The sequence below is a fragment of the Canis aureus genome, chromosome 30, assembly GCF_053574225.1.
Source record: "Canis aureus isolate CA01 chromosome 30, VMU_Caureus_v.1.0, whole genome shotgun sequence".
NCBI classification, from domain to species: Eukaryota; Metazoa; Chordata; class Mammalia; order Carnivora; family Canidae; genus Canis; species Canis aureus.
This window is the reverse complement of record NC_135640.1, coordinates 35,776,216-35,799,605: the sequence shown is the minus strand read 5'-3', so window position 1 is coordinate 35,799,605 and position 23,390 is coordinate 35,776,216. Positions and strand designations below refer to the sequence as shown.

At 49.1% G+C, this 23,390-nt stretch overlaps 1 protein-coding gene across 1 annotated transcript in view; it reads right to left on the bottom strand.

The window, feature by feature from the left end:
• SIM2 (SIM bHLH transcription factor 2) overlaps window positions 1-23,390 on the bottom strand; it is a 54,728-nt gene that overhangs the window by 29,077 nt on the left and 2,261 nt on the right. The window contains exons 2-5 of the mRNA XM_077879172.1: window positions 15,768-15,850; window positions 12,580-12,669; window positions 4,864-4,972; window positions 1,247-1,332 (exon numbers count right to left, since the gene is read on the bottom strand). Coding sequence (XP_077735298.1) covers window positions 1,247-1,332; window positions 4,864-4,972; window positions 12,580-12,669; window positions 15,768-15,850 — 368 coding nt within the window. The remainder of the gene's footprint in view (window positions 1-1,246; window positions 1,333-4,863; window positions 4,973-12,579; window positions 12,670-15,767; window positions 15,851-23,390) is intronic.

The following is a 23,390-nucleotide window of genomic DNA, read 5'->3' as shown; positions in this document are numbered from 1 at the left end:
GTAAACTTAAAGGAAAGAGTTCAGCCTGGGGTTCAAAGGAGGAGGCTGAGGAGAGGCTGAAGGAGGGGCAGCCCCTGGGGTGGAGGAGTTAAGGAGGAGCATCCTAGAGAGGACAAAGGTACAGAGGCACAAAACTGTCCCCCTCTCTTGACCCCACCTTCCCTCCTTTCCTAACGTGCAAATACTCCTGCACAAGGCCCCCATCCCCTCCAGCTCCAGAGTGATGGGCTCACGACCCCTCTCCTCTGAGGTGGGAGAAACGGTTAACTTCAGATTCCAGAGAGGAAGCAGAAGCGGGGAAGGGGGGTTGCTCAGCACAGATTCCCCCCACCTGCCCTTGCTTCTGGGAGTGGCTGACTCTGGCGCTGAGGCACCACGCTGCCCTGCTGTGGGCCCTTCTGGGGACCTGCTCCTGGACTCTGGAGCTAGCCAAGCAGGGGGCCACGTCCAGCAGAGAAGTGCAGCCAGGAGGAGCTCTGCCCCTTAGCCTGTGGGCCTTCTGCTGGTCATCTCCCTTCTCTGCTTGCGTCCCCGGTAATCATAAAATGGGGCAATAATACTCCTCTCAGAGGGTGGCTATGACCATTAATTAACTAGATGGGGGATGCCTGGGTGGCTCAGTGGTTGAGCATTTATTTGCCTTTGGCTCAGGTTGTGACCCTGAGGTCCTGGGATCGAGTCCTGCATCGGGCTCCCCGCAGGGAGCCTGCTTCTCCCTCTGCCTGTGTCCCTGTCTCTCTGTGTGTCTCTCATGAATAAGTAAATAAAATCTTTAAAAAATAACAAAATAAATTAACCAGATGAGATGCTGCTGCTGGAAGCTCTTTGCCTTCAGAATGGGTTCTATCCTTAGTTGAGCACATTGTAGCCATCATCACTGGGTTTGGCCAAACATTGGAGGGAAGAAGCAACATTTCTGTGCTCCCTGCGGACCCCATGATATGGATTCCCGGTAAACTCTTGGGGCAGGTACCAAAGGAAAATTCTACCCTTGGCCACATGTGTTCCTGATCTCGTCTGACGAAATCCAGTCTTCTTGCAATATCCTTGTAAGAGACCAGCTCTCATACCTGCTGCAGGAGCAGCTGTGAGCAGCCTCACTAGAAAGTTCTACAGCAGGCATAGTGAAACGTTTGGGTCCCTGTGCTTGGTGTCTGCAGATGTTCGTGGATAGGAAGCAAAATATAAAACAGTGAAGACCCACCATGCCTCCTTCCTCCCTCCCCTCACACGAGGCTCCTCCTACCTTGTAGCCGCTGCACGTCAGGCCTGCATTTCTTTTTGCCAGGACGCACTTCATCCGCAGAAAGAACGACCTCTCGATCTCATACTCTGAAAGCAGGAGTGAGGTTAGATTGGCCAACTGTCCCATGATGCTTCCCCCGATCCTGACCCACAATATCAAGCAACCCCCAGGACCAGGTCAGTCAGCCAGAGGCCTCATCCCAGAATGCCCAGACCCTGACCCAGAGAGTTTCTGCCTGTGGCTGGGACCTAGGCCGGGTGGAGACACTGGCCCAGTCCTGGCGTGGCTTCCACATGCTCCAGAGGAAGGCAGCCGGGAACATGGCCATAGAGAGAACTCATGAGACACCAACCTGGAGCCAATATGAGGACTGTAAGTGCAGGGGCCCTGGCCTCGCTCAACATGCCCGTGGTCCTCTCCGGGCAGGCACAGAGAGGCCTGACACCAGAAGAATCGCCTTGGCCAGCCCTGGGGTGGGTGTCTGAGTTGGCCAGGAAGGCCCAGAAGCATCTGACTTCCCTCAGGGTAGAGGATACTGAGTCAGGGTTCACAGGTACAGCCCTTTCCCCAGCAGAGGGAGACAGCCCCAGGGTACCTCCTGCCAGCTGTGCCCGTAGGCACTGATACTGCCTGAGACTACCATGGAATGGGGAAGAGAACCCAAGAGACCCACTCACTTGGTCAGATCAAAGCTTTGCCCTCATAGATAGCCCCGGTCCAACCACCCCTCCTTTCTCGACTGCTCTGACCCTCCCCATTTAATATTTCCCAAAGGCCTTACCCACCAATCTCTGACCTCCCTATTGCAAATGCAAGCGAGTCCCCTAAGGAAACACCCTGTGCTTCAGTGAGCAGATGCCAGTTCTCTGGAATGATGTGCCCATGCCCCTGGGTAAGGGTGAGGGCGCTCCACTCCTAATAAACAGCTATTTGGTGGCAGTTAATAAATTAATTTTTAAAGAAAGGTTACCATTAGCAGTAACCCAGGGGGAGAAAAATTGCCTGTAAGGCTCCTCCCCCACCCCACTCTTGGAGGGGCGGTCACATTTACCCAGAATTCCTCTGTAGCCACCCCAGAGTCTGTGAGGCATAAGCTTCCCGGCTGCCTGTCTGCATCATTTCCAGCCACACACTGAGGTGTGGACGCTCAGGTCTAAACAACTGCACCCGGTAGTTAACCATCCAGTTTTGGAGAAAACCAACAACACAAACACCATGAATGAAACAGCAGGACGAGTTCAGATGCGGAAAACCACCTCTGTGGATGAGAAGCTGAGGAGCAGTCCCAGGGCCCCGTGAACCTCAGACCTTATGCACCCAGGTGAAACGAATCCGTGGGTAACCCCCCTCTCCTGGACCTCTGTGCTTCTCTTGTGTGGTTGCTACACCTCAGACATGAACCCCACGGGACCTGGGATTGGAAGGGTCTCATGATATTCCCAAGACTCATTTGCTGTGATTTTATAAACACTTAATTTAAAGCTATGACATGGAAGGGTAACGTGAAACCAGAGCTCATGGGAGAAAGCCCATTTCTGTGTAACCAACACATTGTGGAACTTTCTAGAACAATAACAACACAGAGTCTTAGGAGCTCTCTTAAGACTCCTGCTGCCTTTTCCAGCTTTAAACAACCCCACAGTTGTTTAAGAATGAGACCCCTTCCCAGCCCTCATTTTGCTAGAAATTACTTCTTCAGAGCTTATCTGTGTGCACGGATATGGCCAGACCGTTTACAAGGACTTAAGAGTTACAGACCATAGCAGGACACCTGGGTGGCTCAGTCGGTTAAGCGTCTGCCTTGGGCTCAGGTCATGCATGCTCTCAGGGTCCTGGGATCGAGCCTTGCATCGGGCTCCCTGCTCAGCGGGGAGTCTGCTTCTCCATCTGCACCACCCTCCGCTTGTGCTCTCTCTCCCTCACACACACACTCTCTCTCTCAAATAGGCAAATAAAATCTTTTTTAAAAATGAGTCAACGGACCATAGCTGCAAGGAAGCCTGCATCTCATCAGAAACTAGCTTAGCAGGTCTCTCTCGCTGGTAAGGAAGAATGAGACTCATGGTGACTATGTCTGGGGCTAAGAACACGGGGACCACCGAGCTGTTCCCGCGGGTGGTTTTAAAACAGTGTGCTCGGGGATCCCTGGGTGGCTCAGCGGTTTATTGCCTGCCTTCAGCCCAGGGCATGATCCTGGAGACCCGGATTGAGTCCCACATCGGGCTCCCTGCATGAAGCCTGCTTCTCCCTCTGCCTGTGTCTCTGCCTCCCTCTCTCTGTGTCTCTCATGAATAAATAAATAAAATCTTTAAAAATAAAAATAAAATAATAAAATAAAATAAAATAAAACAGTGTGCTCTTCTGCAGTCTCTCCTTCTAGCCTGAGAACGGCCCTTCTCAGGAGGAGGCAGTAAGAGCGGAACCCCAGTTTTTCTCCAGCGGGCTACCCCAGTCTACCATGTTTGGTGTCTCTTCCTTTGCATTTTGTTCTATGGGGAATTGGGGCCACGTTGGGATCCCAGAGTTCACAGCAGAGAAGAGACCCACTGATCAACATGCCAGTTGGTCTCTTTGGTCTGTCAGAGGGAGTTACAGAGCCAGGGCCCCAGAACGAGTTCTTCTGTGTCTTCCTAGCATGGACTGCAAGTATAACTTAGGGAGTGACTCATCTGTGTAACGATGTGCTTCACATCCTCCACTGAATGTCACACCACATTATGGCCCTACACTTACGACAGGAAGACCCCAGTCCATGCATGTGTAGTAATGGTACTGTCAGGTGGAAGATCGTGTCCCCCACATGGAGATAGGCCAGTGAGGTGGACCTGCCTCCGTCTAGACCAGGCTTCTTAACTGATTCATGGTGCCATGGCACAAGCCCCACAGATTCCTACCCGGAAAAACGTATTTAAGTGCAGAAGATAAAATACATAAATACATGAGATCACAAGTGGAACCAACTTATAGTGAAAACAGTTAACCCTAACAGGAAAACAAGTGGTGATGTGGTTGTAAATGTGCTGCTTTATCCACGCATTAAAGAACACAATCCAGTAGCGGGCCTTGTAACTCCAGAAATTTCGAGGCAGCAATGCGCATGAGAGCTAAGTTTAAATATCTGCGAGAACTGTAAAGTGAAATGAAAGTGGGTGGGATTCCCATTGTTGGCAAAGCCACGGGTGCCAGTGGGAGTGAGGAGCCATACTGTCCATAATCTAGAAGCAAAGGGATGCCACATGCCAACCTGGTAGATAAAGATGTAACTCTCCCCACGCAGTTTCACAGACCCCCTGAGTTCTCTGGGGGACCCTCTGGTTAAGAAGCCCAGATCTAGACCTGTGTCCCAAGGGCGCATTAGGGTCGAACCCTTCGACCATTTTATTTTACCTCCTACCAGCGCCTGTCATGGTCTCTGGCACAAGAAATGGGATCAATAGTGTCGCTTCAAAGGCCAGAGGCATCAAAGCAAATCCCCACGCCGTGTGTTTGCTGGAGAGGCCCAGCTGGGCAGCCCCAGTCACGCTTCCCCTCGGCAGCGTGGGAAGCGAGACCCTCAGGTCACCTCGAAGAGCTTCGTCTGGTTTTCATTCTGGTTTCTTTTCATCTGGAGGAAATACCTTGGAGCAGGTGATGGTGAAGAGGCTGGTGGGCCGCGAGGACCGCTGTCATCTCGTCGTGGTCGGAAGGATGGATGTACTCATAAATGCTGTTGCCCGTGAGCTCCACCTGCCGCAGAGGGAAGGGGAGGGTCAGAAGTCCTCTCGGGGTTGCCCGGGGAGGGGGGGCCAAGGAGGGGCAGGTGTACAGGAGGTATGCACTGCCGGGGACAGGGCTTCGACCTCAGCTCGCAGCGCACACCTTCTCCACATGCAGAGACACGTGTCTTCTCTCAAGCAGCGCCCTGAACCGTCTCCCACGTGGGGACTGGGGCCCAAAGCCAAGACAGGCCTAAGCAGGAGGAACTGGGCCGTGAAGGAGGAAAAGGTGGACCATGGAGGGGGGTGACCTGGTGGCCCTGGGCAGTAGCCTTTATACAGGAGGCAGCTCACAACAGACTGGAGCCAGGGCCTTGCCCTCCACCTCACTCCCATGCTGCCTGAGGAGACGGGCCAGGCCGGGACACCTGACCAGACCACAGTCACTGCGAGAGCCACGTCCTCTCAGAGGCTGAGCAGGTGGGAGCCACGGGGGCTCCACTGCACCTGAGGAGGGCTCACCGGCCGACAAAGGCCCTCTCTCCTTCAGTGCTGAGCTGCTGTACCCCTCAGGCACTGCCAGGCCTCTCACACGTTGCCAGAAATGTGTCCCTAACCTTCTGAATCTGGGATGACTGGGTGACCCAGTGGCTCCGGCCCACGGGTGACCTGCAGGAAAGTCTGGGCCCACTCCAGGTAGCCACATGACAGGGTGGTTATTTCTGGGGCTTGCTACCCCAGCGCCTGGACACCACCTACTTCCAGGCACACCCTGCAGAGGACGCGATGGCAGGCCTGGAGGTCACATGCATGTTGGACAGGACCCTGCTTTGCAGGTACGGGAGTCTCTAGGAAAACTCCAGCTTTGGGACCTTTCCACCGAGGTCCCTGGTGATTTGATGCCTGAACTGGAGAACTCTTCTATTGTTCTCCCAAACCTAAGTGCGGGGAGAGGGGAAGTTAGAGAGTCTCAAGACCTGGACACCCTTACCCATCCAAAGATGGGCAGTGCCATAGAATGTTCCAGAGACTATGACTGTCAGAAAGGGCCTTCTGAGTAGCAGTGAGTGGATCCTATTTTAGAGACCCAAGAGTGCGGATGAGAACAGTGAATCAGTGCACCGGGATTGGTCAGAAGCCCAGGGCAGTGAGGGCTCTTCCATCACAGCCGGGAGGAGCCCCGAAGCCCAGAGTGTGGAAGAAACAAAGCATGTGAGAACAGCACAGAACCGTGGGCAGGCCTGACGAACTTTCTCTGCTCTGCCCCACGGAGGGAGGGCCAGCTAAAAGAGCAAAGGGAGGCTTGTGAGTGCCTTGCCCGTAACCACCCCCTCGTTATTTTTAAGTGTGTCATGCTACGTGTTTGTCACTGGTCTCAATCAGAGCAGAGATAACACGATCTTGTGCAAAGGGGCAGCGTGGACCGTGCCACCTCACGCAGCAGGGCAACCGCAGCCAGGCAATTTAATGGACAAGGTCTCCTGGGAGCCACCGGTCCAAATTAGCATCCAGGCCATCGGCTCTTTACTTGGGACCAAGTAATTTACCCCAGTCCTCTGGCCAGTTCTTCCAATTTGTTAAGACGTATGAGTTACCATTTTATTCAGAACCAACTATGTTTCTGGCCCACTAACTAATCTTGTCCCTAAAACGGCTTTCACAGTCCTGTTTTCTGCATGATTCATGGAATGTTTCTTTCCAATATTATGCCAACGGAGGAAGGGAGAGAATCCTGTTACAGAGAGCCTCCCTACCTCCCCACTGGACACTCACCTCCCAAACCTGGCACTTGCGCTAATGGCCCTAAAGGGGATTTGCCTATGACCATTTTTTATTTTGAGAGTTGATTAAAAAACAATGAGGATTAAGAACTAAATGTTCTTCTTTCAAATCATTTCTATTTATCCTTAAAACATTTCCCAAAAATCAGCAACCAACGGACTTAAACCAGTTAAGTCAGCCATTCAGGACAGGACCATCTCGCCTTCCCTGGGGACAATGATGGAGGTTCTTTGTGAACCTCCCTTGTGAAAGGGATTGGCTAATCAGTAACAGACTGGCTGGTTTTTGTTTTCAATCGATTCACAATTTCAATGGTTTATTTTTATTTTAAAGATATTTTATTTAGTTAATCATGAGAGACACAGAGGGAGAGGCAGAGACACAGGCAGAGGGAGAAGCAGGCTCCCTGCAGGGAGCCCAATATGGGACTCGATCCCAGGACCCTGGGATCATGACCTGAGCCGAAGGCAGAGGCTCAACCACTGAGCAACCCAGGCGTCCCTCAATGATTTATTTTTATTTTTTATTTTATTTTTATTTTTTTTTTAATTTTTATTTATTTATGATAGAGAGAGAGAGAGAGAGAGGCAGAGACACAGGCAGAGGGAGAAGCAGGCTCCATGCACCGGGAGCCCGATGTGGGATTCGATCCCGGGTCTCCAGGATCGCACTCTGGGCCAAAGGCAGGCGCCAAACCGCTGTGCCACCCAGGGATCCCTATTTTTTATTTTTTTAATGATTTATTTTTAAAATGAAAAAGTTGGGATCCCTGGGTGGCGCAGCGGTTTGGCGTCTGCCTTTGGCCCAGGGCGCGGTCCTGGAGACCCGGGATCGAATCCCACATCGGGCTCCCAGTGCATGGAGCCTGCTTCTCCCTCTGCCTGTGTCTCTGCCTCTCTCTCTCTCTCTCTCTCTCTCTCTGTGACTATCATAAACAAATAAAAAAAAAAATTAAAAAAAGAAAAAGTCACAAGATTGAATTTTTTATGTGTTGGCCTACCATTTCTCCCTTACTCATGGTTTTAGGGGAAAAAATGAGCATTTCGCTTTGCTCTCAGTTCTTCATCAGAAAAAAGTGTCTTCTTCTTAGAGAAAGTATATTTATATACTTGCAAAACGACTCGCATCTGTCCTTACAGGGATTTGATTTGTGTTTTAATCCCAAAGTAGCTTCATCTGTCTTCAAAGACCCCATTCTTGCCACATGCGTTTGGAGTACGAGAAGAGAGAGGGTCCATGAATTAAGAGGCTTGATTTTCTGAATCCTTGATTCAATTATAAACTCCAAGGCTGTCCGGGAAGTAAAATGGTCTTCAAATAACGGAAATGTTTTTAAAGAACAAATTTTGGAATGATAAAACAGTGCTGACCTTGACTCAAAATTATGCTTGACATGGTGTTTCCTGTATTTACATATCTATTCGTGCTTTTGAGTGGCTGAAAGAAATGTGACTACCTCACAAAAAAAAAAAAAAAATTATGGTTGTCGCTATAAAACTTCCCAGGTCTCATACATCAACCTTATTAAAACAGACCCTCAATGTGATATTTTAGTATTTGTAAAACCCTGCTAACTACAAAATGAATTGCTTTCCTACTAAGAGCGTTTTTATGTTTTGCTGAATAGCTTTCCTTCCTGCCAAGAAACCTATGTATGATAAATACAGCACTAAATGGATATATTCTGGGTCAGAAGGGGAAAGTCACCCAGTACTCTGGAAACACACATTACTCTGCTTTGGGTGTTTTGCTGACTATGGTAAATTAAGCATTTAAAAAAAAAAAAAAAGATTTGGGTTTCAGGGTTCAAGTTATGTCAACAAACATAAAACGCTGTCCTTTCTCTTTATTTCAAAAGTGAAAGGATTAGGTCTTATGGCCCCAAACAATGCCATGGCTATTTTTACGGTTGAGGTTCCGGCCGCAATCTCAAATATTACATTTTTCCTTTATATGTCTCACAAATGGCTATTTCACACATATCTATAGTTATTTGCAAATTTATATCAGTTACTGAGATGCTACATAGCGTATTTGACTTTAGTGAAGAAATGTAAATAAACCACTGGGATACTTTTAAAAAGAGTCAGAGGAAATACACATCAGGTATACAGGTTTTTTTTCCTCCTTCCAATATAAATAAGTTAATTACATTAACCAAAAAACCACGGAACTAACCATCTAATAAACTTGTGTGGATAAAGAGTGCTTCCCCAACTCTACTTCTTCCAAATAGATATAAATTTGACTACCTGAATTATTATGTATCATTTGTGTGCGCACACACCAAGTAGAATTTTCAAGCCTGACGCCTGACTCTGTTTCCCAACACTCAGACCGTGGGCTGAGGAGGCAACTTGCATTTTGTGGTTGTCTCCATCACTCCTTGGTTCGGACCGTGTCAAGTCTGACATGTCGCAAGGATCACCATGTTTACTAATTTAAAAGCAAGAATAATAAACTCTGCCCGACTCCTTACTCCAATACTTGTTTTTAAAAAGTTCAATAAAAAGCTTTGAATTAGGATGGGCTTCTAACACATAAAGAATCATTTTTATACTCTCAAGTAGATCATTCAGATACTTATTTAGGTAGTGCAGGGTTTTTGTTGTTGTTGTTGTTGTTTTTTAGAAAAACACCACTTTGCTGTGAATTGTCACAAAGTTATGACAGCCTAAGAGCTTGGGTTCCCCAGGAGCTGCTACCATAGAGTTTAACCCTGAATTAATGTGAAAGATGTTGTTACTTAATGAGATAATGTCATTGAGAGTAATTGAAAGTTCTTGGAACACAGAAGGACGCTATGTAAATATAAGCTATTAGTACTCTCGTTATTCATCAGAAAATCTGTTTAAAGGGATCCTCGGCCTACTGGACGGAATTTTCTTAACACTTTCATCTCTGAGGATTAAAAAAAATCCTTAAGCCTGTTTTAATAAAGTTTTCATGTTTGACATACTTGCCTGACTTTTTCCTACTGATAAAAATAATCCAAAAGATACAAAAAAAATTTTTTCAAAGGAGAACGTGGGTATTTGACATCCTATTCAATACTTCATTTTACTATTTAAGTAGAGAAGACAGGAAAAAATACACACTGTGATTCTGCCTAGATTTCCTTCTACAGAGTTAATCGTGAGCAGGAGGCAGATTTGAGGGGAAGGTTTGTTGTTGCTTATTTAAACAGTTCAGCATGGAACACTCCCCAGACACTAACGAGGGGCTCGTGTCTGCATTCGAGTGTTTTCGTAGCTGGAGACTGATGGTGAGACAGTCCCGCCAAGAGATCAGGAGGGAAAAAAATCAGTCGTTCTACACAGTCAGTTTGATTTATCTTTTTTAAAATGACACTTCTCACAGATAAAAGGCAATCTTCTTGAAAAATGATGGTGTAGGGGCACCTGGGTGGCTCGGTGGTTGAGCATCTGCCTTTGGCTCAGGTCGTGATCCCGGGGTCCTGGGATCGAATCCCGCATCAGGCTCCCCGCATGAAGCCTGCTTCTCCCTCTGCCTATGTCTCTGCCTCTCTCTCTCTGTAGTTCTGATGAATAAATAAATTTCCTCTCCTTTCAAAATTGTGACACCAAGCTTGATTTCTGCATTAATGACCAAAAGGAAATATAATTTTCACTGGGGTTCTGCTTAGATTTCCTTTTGTAAAGCTCATCATTGAACAGGAGGCAGATTTGTCACCTATACGATATTTTGTTCATTCTTGATTACTGTGCTCATATAAATCAATTTCATTTCCCACATAAAAAGAGAAAAATGATTGAGAGCGAGATGTAGGATGCTAGAAGCTTATGCCTGAGTGAACGGGGACGTCCCAGAATGTACACAGGGCCTTAGGATGTGCCAGGACTAAGCAACCCTAATATGTGCCCACCACAGGACACTTTTTGAAGCAACTTTGTGCTACTTGAAGTATAGTTCTAATGAAACTCTGGGGACACTTGGCTTTTGTGTAGCTCCTTATGATTTATAAATCACATAAAATGGGCACTTTGATAGATTTCTTATCACAATCCTGAAAGAGAGGTAAAGCAGGCAGTATTTTCTTATTTAAGTGGTGGCTCAGAGAGGTTAAGTACCTGCCCTACCAAACAATGAAAACCATCAAACTGCATTTCCCTTTTTGCTTTGACTACTAGGGAGCTCAGATCCAAATTTAATATCTGAAAATAGTGACTTTATCTGTTTTATCATTGTTCAGTCATTTTTAAAGGATGTGAAATGTTTTATCTTGTTTGTGATGTTATTATAAGACTAAGCAAAGGCCTGATAAATTACAACTGAAAAATTAAGTAATCTGCTCAAAATCATTCGGCCACAGATTGAATTAGGGCTAGAAACCAGACTGGTTACAACGAAAGGGCCTTAAGTAGTTCTAAATAGGCAAAGTGGAAATTCAGAGAATAACAACCTTGGAAAATATCTAAATAGTACATTTCATGTTCCCACAGTATTTCCCATTCTACAAATATACTGATACCATTAGCCATAAAAGTGTAAGAGCCAAGCCTTAGCAAATTTTAACCTGGAGACCTGGTTTCATAAAGGAAGAGAAGAGTAAGAGAAAAGGAAACACTAAATAATCTTAATATGAAATTCTCTTTAAAGGATTTTACATAAGGATCCCGGGCACAGAAACCCCCTGGGCATGAATAAGGACATTCACACATTGGAAGAGAAGGTTGTAAACAAGTGGCAAGTTTAAAAAATGCATTGGCAGAAAAAGAAAAGGAATACACTAGATGCAGTTTTCCAAATTGGTAATTTTGTTTTTTAGTGAAAAGAAAAAAAGAAAAAAAAAACCCACCCCAGTCCCGTTAATTGGCACGTTTTATTTTGGCTTAACTACAGAGGGGGCTGGTGCAATACGGATTATTCATCTGCCTCCTGGGAGCCCATTTCCTGTCTCTAATTAATTCTAGCGTGTCTTCAGTCGTAATGAAAAAAAAGCACTCTGATAATTCACAATGCAAAGAAACATTTAGTCCCTATATGTATGAAAAAAAATGTGACTTTTAGAACCACGATCCACGCTCGTTAAACCAGAAACGTGAACGGCCAAAATCAGTTAGACTCCTCCCCTCCCCCATTCCGAGGAGCCCAGACTGCAGCCGAATTCTCCCCCAAACCCTGGGCACCACGGGAATAGATAAAAGCTGAGCGCACCTTTCTCCTTTACGGGATGAACCCCCTTTTAGAGGACAGTTCCAGAAAAATCGGTAATATTTAAATGTTCTAGAGAAAACAGGCCCTTGCTGTGCAAAACAGTAGTAAACTGGGTTTTATGAGTTTCTATCACAAGCATATAAAATGCTTTACTGAAACGACCACTGAACTGGAAAAACTCAGGAAAAATTACCCTGAATTCCATGTGAACACTCATAAATCTACCCCCCCCTTCTCTCTCCCCAAAGCACAGTCTGCATAAAATCCATGTTCAACATCAGTTTTCCTCTCGCTTTCATGGCAATTCACAATACCACGTGCAGCCCAGCAAGCGCAGACGGAAAAACCTCCCTTTGTGAAGCTCTTGTTAGTGGCCGAGTGTTACTGTAGAAGCAGAGTCCAGGCTATCAGATGGAATCTCAGAACAAAGCTGACTGTTGCAAAGATATACTGGTCATTAATCCCAAAGGAAAAAAAAAAAAGAAAGTAAAACCAGGAAATGTAACATGAAGAAAAGCTCTGCGGGATGGCCTAAGAAGATGATTTTGCCATTTTGGATTATTTCATCCACAAAAGCAGACACTTGAATAGAATCATTTATAAGCTGGGTAAGACTGTCAAGATCTGCCAACATTTAATGTTATATTTTGGTTGTAAATAAAGATAGGTAATACCTACCTGCGACAAGCCCAAATGTACAGAAGCTGTCTCCGATATATACATGATTTTGCCATCAGACGCTACCACGAAAACAAATCCATCCAAAGTCTGTAAAAGAGAGCGCCAGGGTAAGAGTGAAATCTGATAATTGTACTGTCACTGAAGTGGAGGAATGTATAAAATATTATCATCCATACGTATTTGTTAAATGCAAAACGGAGCCCAGGGCCATAAGAGTGATTCCAGGTTACAACACCGAAGCCTTAATTCCCGGGGCCAGGCTCTCAAACGCTTTTAAAGCACTTTAAAAACAATCTTACATCCACATCACAAAAATCATGCAAAACACTTGAGAACTCCTCACATGCTCAGTTTAAATGCAGTAGCTTTATTGTTTAGGGTTTATTTTAGCACTTAGCACAAATCCGGAGTTCTATGGTTCTTAGGGGGAAACCTACCACTATATAGACCATTTTATGTCATAATTGGCAGTCCTTTATACCGCTAGGACATATGCTTTATTTGCCACAATTTTCTAGTTACCCGTAAGTACCATTTGAATAATAAATTCCGAACACTACCACTCCCCTGAAAATAAAATACCCGGTTATTTTAACAGACTATGTCTACAGAATTAACTACTTAGAATTTGCAAGAGATCAAATAACCTTTGCAAAATTCAAGGAGAAAAAGGATCAATTTCTGAAAAATTAAAACTACCTAAATGATACTGCCTAAGCTGGCTAGCCTTCAAAAAAATAAAGTAAAAATTTAAGAGCTAATTAAGACAAATAAAAAGGCAATGATTGTATTTATATGTGGCAAGGATAAAAAGACTAAATTATTTTTGAAAAAGGAAACTGCATTTTTATTTACCCATTCATATTTTAGATCCAGAACCAAAGAAAAGCAATAAAGTTGGTGAAAGATCCATACAACCCACAATGCTGCCCCCATAAAAAATATTCCAAATTAATTTCTGGCCACAAATTCTATTTTTACAGCATGTAATTGAAACCAGATTACCTTCGGTTTTTCTAAATTTACCCCCCTTTGGAGGGGGGCCTAAAAAGAATGTGGTAGAAATGAAACTTGAAAGATATCCTTACATTCTGCTGTCTCAAATACAGTTTTACTGTAAAAATCCTTTGCCAACTAAACTATCATCACCCTAACCTATGCTGAGGTTGAAATCAACATCTTGATTATAAGCCTTCCTTTCTTGTTTCTAACTCAGCTACAAAATATTTTCCCAACTAAATTCCGTTTCCAAAATATAAACTATACGGCAGTTTTTAAAATTATAAACGTTTCGGCACTTTTTGGTCTCTTGCTTAACTCCAAAATCATTAAAGGGATGCATTTATTGAAACAGCATCTGACGGTCAGCCATACGAGAAAAAAAGAAAAAATTATCATAACTAAATTCTGAAAGTTGCCAGCAGTAACTAAAAAAATAATATCCTTAATGGAAAATGTTGAGTATGCCTTCAGAGCTGCAAATGACCCAATTCGCTTGAATGTACATTAACTGTAAACACACCCAAGCACCCAGCATTCCTGAATTAAAGAAATGCACGGTGGAGGAACCTAGACGTGTTGACTGTGCCCGCCTGGTTTTGACTGAAGTTGTCACTGATGTTAGTGTCACTTATAATATGTTGGAGTATCAAACAAGCACAAGACCGCTGCGCCCGGAGCTGCAAGTGAGCAAAGGGGTGATCGCAGGGCACGGGAAGGACTCCAAGAGCGCCATTTCCCCGGCCTGGCTATGACATCGTTTGTTTCACGCTGTAAAAGCTTCAGGTTTTAAATATTCTCCGAGATCTTCTCTTCCCCAGAGCATGCATTTAAATAAATAAATAAATAAATAAATAAATAAATAAATAAATAAATAAATGTTTAAAAAATCATACTAGGGCATTCGGAGACAGGGGTTTCGAAAAGATCCGCTTTTTTCGAAATGCGGAGCTCTTGGCTGACTCGCTGACCCAAGTCATTGCAAGCTGCCGCCAACTTTTTTTTTTCTTTTAAAGAAAACACAAAATAGAAGGAGGAAATGCAAAACAGCTCTCGGTAAGCATTTTTCGATGGCAGAGACAAATGACGGGTGGGGGGAATGAATCGGATCGTTGATGAGGCTCTGTAAAGGGCGTTTGAAAGATTCTGAGACAAGAGGCGTTGAGGTCCCCACCTCGCGCCGGCTGCTGACTTGGAAGTGGCCGGTCGTGCGCACGCTTACCGGGCTAGAGTCGCAGACACTGCGGGCCAAATCCGCCAGGAGCGGTTTACCGGTTGGACTAAAGGACTCTGAGCTGAGGGCTCTAAGCGGCTGACCACAACCCAAGCAAGGGTTCCTTCCCTTCACGAGCCAGGTGACCCTGAGGCCCCACCAGGTGGTGACCTGGAGCACTCAAGACTTGAAGGACTGTGTTGAACCAGGCCCCAGCACTTGCTGTGTGACCTCAGGCATGCTGCTTAACCTCTCTGTGCCTCAATTTCCTCCTTCGGAAAAAACGAAGTTCAAAACAGAACCTCCTCTGGGTGGGTGATGATGCAGGATGCTGCAGTAGTAAACTCTCAATAAATGCCAACTGTTAATACTTTATTATAGACGCTGTCTTCCTTTCATTGCACACCCCCCCCAAACATATAGGATTGTCAGGGGCTTTAGAACTACCACACTCCGGCTCAGAGGGCCCGATGGATCGATCGTTCCTTCTTTGGCTCAAGCGCCTGGCACAGCATCTGGCACAGAGCAAATGCTCCATAAAAGTTCCCTAAGGGAAGTTAGGTTGGAAGGAACCCCGCGCCCACCGGCGCCCCTAGGCCTAGATTTCGCTGGCTAGCGAGTCCTGGGGCTAGTGAGTCTTGGGGCTGGGAATGATGAGATGCGATGTGGGGTCCAGGTGGGGCTGCCTGGAGGTTACTCTGGCTGAGCTGAGTCCACCCCCAGCCTCTGCCTTCAAGGAGGATGCACTGGACAAGGGGGCGGGTGGGGAGAAGGGGGAGTCAGTAGCCAACTGCCTCGAGGTCCAGGAGCTGTCTCTGGCCTCGGGACCTCTGCAGCCTGATGGTGGCCTTTGGATCCCCCCGGGGCTTCTTGGGGAGGGACACCTGGAGACTGGGGTGACGGGGTCAAAAGGGAGCCCAAACCGCGCGCAGGTCAGCGTTCCTTAGGCGGCTGGAGGCTAAGGAGGCTTTACCTGAAGCAAGTGCGATCCCAGCTCCTTGGCGACGCTGTCCAGGGGCCCGGCGCGGCACGGCTGTCCCCACGCGTCTCCTAAACCTGGACCGAGGAATAAAGCAAATCAGTAAACGCCAGCGCGGCTGGAGAGGCCCCCACACCCGGAGGGCGCGCAGCACCTCCCCACCGTGCGCCCGGCTGGTCCCTCGGAATCCCGAGCGCCCCAACCCGCCGCCTCCTGGGCTCCACAGCCACTGGCTGTGTCCTTGCCGTGTCCTTGCCATCGCTCCTTTGCCGGGGATTAAAGAGAAAAAAGGCCAGAGGAGATAGTCCCGCCAAGGCCTTGGGTCCAAGCGCCCCCAGCGCGCACCGAGCTCGTCGCCAGGCCCGTGGCTCCCGTGGGTCGCCCATGTGCTCACGGCTCTGAAATTGCCGTTTCATTTGAAATGCCATAAAGTAATCTAATCTGCTTTGAAATCGGCCATCCTTGAAGCCAAACGGGGGTATCGATTTGACCTGTAAAAACTCCCCCATGGACCTTCCCTCACTGCCTCCCTTTGCTGTGTCACCGGCGACCATGCGTTTCCCTAAAGATGGAGAGGCCCAGACCGAAAGCCTTAGTCTTAGACGTCTTGGAGGCAACTTTTCCTGCCTTAAAAAAAAAACAAAAAACAAACTTTTTTTTTTTTTTAAATTTTAAACCACGTATAATCCCTCAGACTCCCCAGTCCTCACAGGGGCCTCGGGAGCGCCTTCCCTCTTCTGATCCTAGTGCTCCAGCTTGGGAAGGCTTTACCTGGGGGCTTCCCCGGGGGGCGAGGCCTGGTGGGGATGGGGAGAAGGCGGTGGGAGTCCTGTAGGTACTCCACGATAACTGGAAGAATTAGGGTTCCCCAGTTCTTAACTGCTCCCCCACCCGACTTCCTGCTTCTCCCCACCACCTCCCTGAAGGTCAGGAGTATTTCAGAAAGTGCACCTGGGGAAAGGTGGCCCAGCCCAGCGAAACCTCCTCTCCTGTGACCCCAGAAATCCCAGGCTTTCTTCTGCATATTCAGGAGAAAGTAGGAAACCCAGGTGAGGTCTTGGCACTAAGTGCCAGGTGGGAGAGCCCCCAGCGGTTACCTGGAGTCCTTCCCATAAGGACTGGCCAGCAATGGTCCAGTTAGCACCACTGCCCAGGAGCAAGGTGGAGAAGGCCAGGGGCTGCTGTCTCAGCCTGCACCCCATTGCCTCCAGCGGGAAGGCGGCCCTGGGCTCCAGGCCCACTTGTGCACCATCCACCCCTGGATAAGACCCCTAAGGGGTTAGCTGTGGGTCTCACCGCAGGTATGTCCTCTTCCCTTCCTCCTCCTTTCCTCCCAGCTGATCCCCACTGCAAGTTGGGAGTGCGGGTTGTGAAGCCAGAGCTGGATGCGGGGAGTGTGGAAACTCACCTAGACACAGCAAATTTGGGGACCATTCCCCTGCACTACAAAACTCCAAGCAAGTGGCCTAGAAAGTTACCACGTAGGATCTCCCCCGCTGTGCCCGAGGGGGTCAGACATTTCACCTTCTGGAGGCCTCCACCCAAGCGTGAGGGAGCCACCCAGCCCCAGAGCCCCTCGGGAGCCCCAGGTCCTCTGCAGAGGCTTTGGGGATCCTCCCTGCAAACTCTGTTCAGTAACTAAAAAAACGATGACCTTTAATTTCTCCTCCTGGGCTGTAGGAATTAGGGGCTTATTCTGGTCCCCCCGTAAGGAAGTGGCTAATTTCCACATATCCTGAGCCCCCATACAGGATCACAGTCCCTCAGCCTTGACCATATGAACAGAGGTGTCTTCTTAACCCTAGAAAATCACTGTCTGCCCAATTTCACTCCCAAGGATGACCATAGTGACCATAGTAGGGCACCTCGGGCTCTCACTAGCAGGACCTTCCCATCCCCCACCACCTACACAGGATGGCTTGGTGGGGGTCAATGTTTACTCCATCAAGAAGAAATGGAAAGAATTAATATTTAAAAGCCTTGGGACTTGAATTTAAAAAAAGAATTTAATAAAGACCCAAGAATCCTGATTTCTGAAAATGGACAAATGTTCCCTGGTAACTGTCCTTTACCCAGCTCCCTGGTCCTCTCCCAGGTTTGGACCACACTAGCCTTGCCTGGCTTAGTAGGAAACTGAACTCCCAGATTAGACTTCTTGCAGTGTCCGAAGCCAGGTGACCTAGGGAAATCTGTACCTTAAAGGTACAGACCCAAACCAGACTTGCCTGTCCAGCTCTCCCAAAAGCCTTGTGGAAGGCTCTGGCCTTACATGTCAAAATGCACTGGGTACACAGAACAATATTTCACATAATTCAAATACCCTGATACTTCAAAAGAGCCAGTTCTCTTATATCATTACAATTTTCCCTAGAATTTCCTGACCCCTCTGCTTTGCTGGTAGGTATTTGGTCTGAATGCCCCCTCTAGACCTAGCCCAAGGTGGCAGGGGTGACAGGTTCCCCTGAAGTATCCTTGCCCCCATGCCATCTCAGCCCAGGCAATGGTCCTGCCAGCTCTTACATTAGAAACCTCTGTGGATGAGACCTTTCCAACTCCACCCATAGAAATCTACTTTAGGTTGAATGTGGAGACTAAATACTGTAAGGTTGGTAACAAGAAAAAAAAAAGTAGTCTTGGTACTATAAAGCCATATGCACCCCGAAAAAGTGAGGTGCTGGGCATGTGGGCCTTATCTGGACTTCACAAAGGACTTTATTTCAGGAATGAAGGGAGACAGGTAAGACTTAGCTAAGTTCCTCCAAGATAACCAGTGGTTGGTGGTCCATCTCACCTGATCCTGGGAGCACCCACTGTTTACTGGCTGTGGGGGCAGCAGCAGGGTTGGGGGTCAGGAGGGGGGAATCCCAAGCCTGGCTTGTGGTTCCCCTGTCTGGGTTTGCTGTCCCAATTGCCCTACGTGTGTCACCAGGGAAGTCCACTGGAGACTCCCTGATACTGAGAATCCAAAATCCAGATGTCCAGGCCATAGGAGAGGAGGTCAGCCACTGGCTCGGGGTGGGGGGTGGAGGGATCAGGGGACAGGGAGCCAGGAATCCCCTTTCCCCCTCAGCCTCTGATGGTTTGTGGGTACCTGTACCTTAGTATCCACATTTGGCCATTTGGCTGACTGGCTGCTTGGTTTACCAGGTTTAGGACACCTGGGTGGTTCAGTGGTTGAGCATCTGCCTTCGGCTTAGATCATGATCCTGGGGTCCTGGGATCGAGTCCCACATCAGGCTCTCGCAGGGAGCCTGTTTCTCCCTCTGCCTGTGTCTCTGCCTCTCTCTGTGTGCCTCTCATGAATGAATAAATAAATAAAATCTTCAAAAAATAAAATAAACCTTACCAGGCTGTCCTGCTACTGAAGCTATCTAAATATGGTCTCTCCTCTCTGGGTGCTCCATTAGTCACTCAACAAACAGCTGTTGAGCACCTGCTGTGCAACCCCAGAGAAAGGGTCTGGAGTTTGGTAAGAACTCCTAGGATGACTTTCTGGAAGGCAGCCTTAGCTATCCGAAATGGTGACAAGAATACGCCTCACAGGAATCTTGCGAAAGCTAAATGAGGTTAAGAGGGGACCATCTGACCCTGTCACCACCCGTCTGTGGAAAACTGGATCTGGGATTGAGAAAAAAACAAAAAACAAAAAAAACAAAACAGAACAGACCTTTCGGAAGCTCCCAGGAGACACAGAGGAGAATCTCACCTCCTGCTCCCACTCCCCGTTGAAGGTGCCAGCTGGGCCAGTCTAGATGGTCTGATCTCCAGCAAGTGCCCTGACCCCTAACCTTTATTTCTCAACTCTAAAGTGAGGGGGTTTTGTGGGATTAAATGAGCTAAACCAGAGGGTGCTGAGCAAAGCTGCTGGAGTCTGGCGGGAGGCGGGGGCGCTCCCACTATGGGGGTCCAGCCTTCTCTGGCCTTCCCACTGCTAGCCCGCCTCCTCCTCCCCTCCTCCAATTCCTAGCCCCTGGTCAGGGAGAGAGGAGGGGGAGGAGGCATGTTATTGGGGAGCATGGGCCATCTGAGGACACAAGGTCACAGTGACTGGCTGCAACTACTCCAAAATCGAGAAGGGTGCCCCCCCAGGTGGGGGTTGCTCTTCCACCTCAATCCCCCTACCCCAGGGTGGAACCCCGCCCCACGGGTGTTTACACCCCGGCTTGCCGGCTTGCCGGCTTGCCGAGCCTTGGCAAGGATGGGGCCAGGCCGGGGGCTACCGCGCCGCCTGCTCCCCGTGGAGGTTGCACCCCGGGAGCCTGGGCTGCCTGGCCGCCCTAGGGGTGCCCCCGGCTGGCGCTCCTTCCTTGCTAACTGGTCTCGGTTCTGGGGTTCCTCCGAGCACTTCAACCTCGGGCCTTGGAATGCTTCGTTCTCGGGGTCCCCAAGAAGCCCGGCTTTTGGGCTTCTTTTCCAGACCTAGGGTCGCACAGGGCGCCAGGAGCAGGGTGGGAAGGGGGTTGTGGGGGCGCCCCAGGAAGGCCTGGCGGGGCCGGCCGGCGGCGGAGAAAGGGAGGGGGCTTCCAGCCTGGCCTCGCCTGGCTGCCGGCCAGAGGACGTGCTCAGACAACAGACAGGAGGCCCGGGGTCCCCCAACGCCCAACGAGGAGGCCCGGCCCGGCCGCGCACGGAGGAGCGCGGGTGGCCCGGCGCCTGGGTTCTGGGCCCCTGGAGCCGACTCTGCCGCCCGAACCTCCAGGGCCCCCGCCCCGGAGTTCCCTCCACCGCTGCCCACAGCGGTCCGCTTGGAGACTGTGAGCTTCCCCTCCCGGAGCCCGAGGTGGAGAGGGTTGTAAAGCTCCACATTATTCCAAAAAAAAAAAAAAAAAAAAAAGAAAGAAAAAGAAAGAAAGAAAGAAGAAAGAAGAAAGAAAGAAAGAAAGAAAGAAAGAAAGAAAGAAAAAAGAAAAGAAAGAAAAGAAAAGAAGAAAAGAAAAGAAAAAATATCTGTATTATTTCAGGTTTCGGTAGAGAAAAGGCTCGCTCCTATCTGTTTAGGTTTAGGGCGAATTTCTTGTCACCAAACTCTCTAAATCAAAGCGCTTCCATTCCCGACAACAATTTCTAGGCGTCTGCCTAAATCTAAACCCAGACAAATTCCATCACTGGAATGATTCCGGCCTCAAACCCCCATTATTTTTGTGTGAGAATGACAGTGTGTACTCCCTTCCCCTGCTCTCCCCAGCACCTGTCCAGAGTCTTCAGGTCTGGGAAAGGAGGAGGAGGGGCTCTGTGCTCCTTGGCGTAGTTAGCCTCAGTTTCCAGCTCCATTCCTGAGCTGGGACCACAGGCCAGTCCCTCGTGTCAGCTGTCTGTGTGCAAGGGCCCAAAAGGGGCACCACCCCCTATCCCACTGCTGGGAGTCGAATCCTGGCTTCTAGGAAGGAGCCTAACCAACCCATCCGCCTTGGAGTTCCTGTGGCTCTGACTCAGGCTTCCTGAGGCCCAGTGTCATCACCTGAGGGAGGAACTTGTCCTGAACCCTGCGTGGCATGGTCACCATGCAGCTCTGGCCCAGAGTTCTCCCACCGGGTGCCTCTCTGTTTCCAAAGCACCCCCTCTCCTGAAGAGAAGGCCACAGTGCAAAGAGGGCGGGGAAAATTGTGGGCCCCGCACTTCCCTGAGCCCTGCGTGTACCAGGCCTTCCCAGCCACCAGTGAACAGACTAAGTTTTAAATTCTGAGTCCACTTCCAAAGCCAGCCTTGCTTTCCCTCCCTCTTCCCTGTCTACCTTCCATTTCTTAGCTATTAAGGGAGGGGTGTGTGTGCGCGTGCGTGTGCAGAAAATAGCAGGTCTTGCAACTGCAGACAGGGAATCCCAGAGGTCCACAGAGTGGGGGCACTCTGCCATCTAAGCTGTGTCTGGCTCAGGAAAAACTTTGAACTCCCAGGAAGAAGTGACTGGAGTAAAGTTAGATGTCCACCTGCACTGCCTGGTTCCTCACACTCAATCCCAGGAAACTTGCACAGATACGGAGTTCTTAATAGGCCTATTTTACAGACAAGGAGAAGTAGGTCTAATGGGGCAGCTTAACAGAACAAAACTTTGAACGTCCCTAAACATTGCCTGCACCCCTAAGCGTGCAGTCTGACCTCCCTGGGGACTGTCCACCTTGGCTCCTATGCCTCCTTCTGCCCCTGTGTGGGAGGCTCCTAGCTCCTCCTCTATCTTCCCTCTGGCCCAGGTGGTTTCAGCTTGAAAGGAGCCATGGCCAGCGGCCTCCGGCGCAGCGAGAGAACAGCCGGTGGTGGCCGGTGGCTGGCGGCCACAGCAGCGACCGGCTGTTCTGGCCCGTGCTGTGGGACCCTGGGAAAGGCCGGTCCCTCTCTGGCCTCAATTTCTCAGGGACCAAGGGTTAGTCGGCGATGCCTGCGGTTCCTTTGGACTGCGCTATTCACTTTCTGACTCCCGAAGGCCTAACTTGGCATCTAGATCCTTCCTCACCCAGGGGTCCTTCCTGCTCCAGGACTATGGAACAAGCGGGTTCCACTGGCTGCATCATTCGGTCCGCAGCCGAGAGCCCGCGGAGCAGATCCCGGAGCTCCCGCCGCTGCGCAAACCTGCCTTGGCCCTAACCCTTCCTGATGCTGGTGCCCGGATCCCGCCCGATCCGCCAGGCCCTATTCCGTTCCCCGGCGCGGACCCAGGCTCCAGAACAGAAGCGAAATCAATTACAGCGCGGCTTCCGCAGGCCGCGCTTCCGAGCCCCCAGGAGGCGGGGTGGGGGTGGGGGTGGTGGTGGTAGTGATTTTGCATAACTGAGGTCTGTCTAAACGCGGCTTTCTCTCCCCAGGCACCCAACTTTACAACTCCGCGCCCCAGACTTTCTTCAGGGGAGCAGTGCTACCGCCCAGAGCTGCAGGCCCCAGGCCTCTGGACCAAGCGAAGAGTCCCGGGCCTCCGAGTCCAGCCCTGCAGGCAAGTGCCCCGGTTCCCTGCTCAGGCCCCGCGGGAGGCGCGGGTTGCAACCACTGCCTCTATCCCAGCCCTGATCAATCCAGACCCCAGAGGTTCAGGGCCATTTCCAAAAACTCTAGCACCAAACAACTATTTCCGGATCCCTCCCTGAGTTCCAACTGCCATAGGCACTCCCAGGAGGCACACAGGTCCCCCCTCAACCAGGCCACTATCCAACAAAGCACAGGGGCCTGGTGCTTGAGTCCTGGACCCCCAGCTAGCCCACCCCTGCAAAGGGCTCAGGGCCAACAAATTCTGAGTCTCCAGGCCTTAGAGACTCGCTTCCCAGAGTTAGAACACCCAGATCCAATTTTTAAAAATCTATAAGAAGCAGTACACCCACGACTTCCCAATTTTTAGCAGGCTTTCCTGGAAATTCTCCAAACAATAAATGGCTTACAATTAGCCCTCTTTCTGCAGAACTTTCTTTCTAATTTCTGGCTCACTTGAAATCATTGGTAACAAATCATTTAATATTCCAATCCTGGCTTCTAATGTGCTTATTTCCAGTATGGAAGTGAGAGGCCAGGGTCCTGTCCTGGTTCCCCACCTGCTTGCAGCATGCAAAGTAAGAAATAGCTCAGTCAAAAAAAATTTTTTTAAAGGAAAGAGAGAAAAACAAAACCCGACTCACCACCACTCCGTCCCGGGTGGGAAGG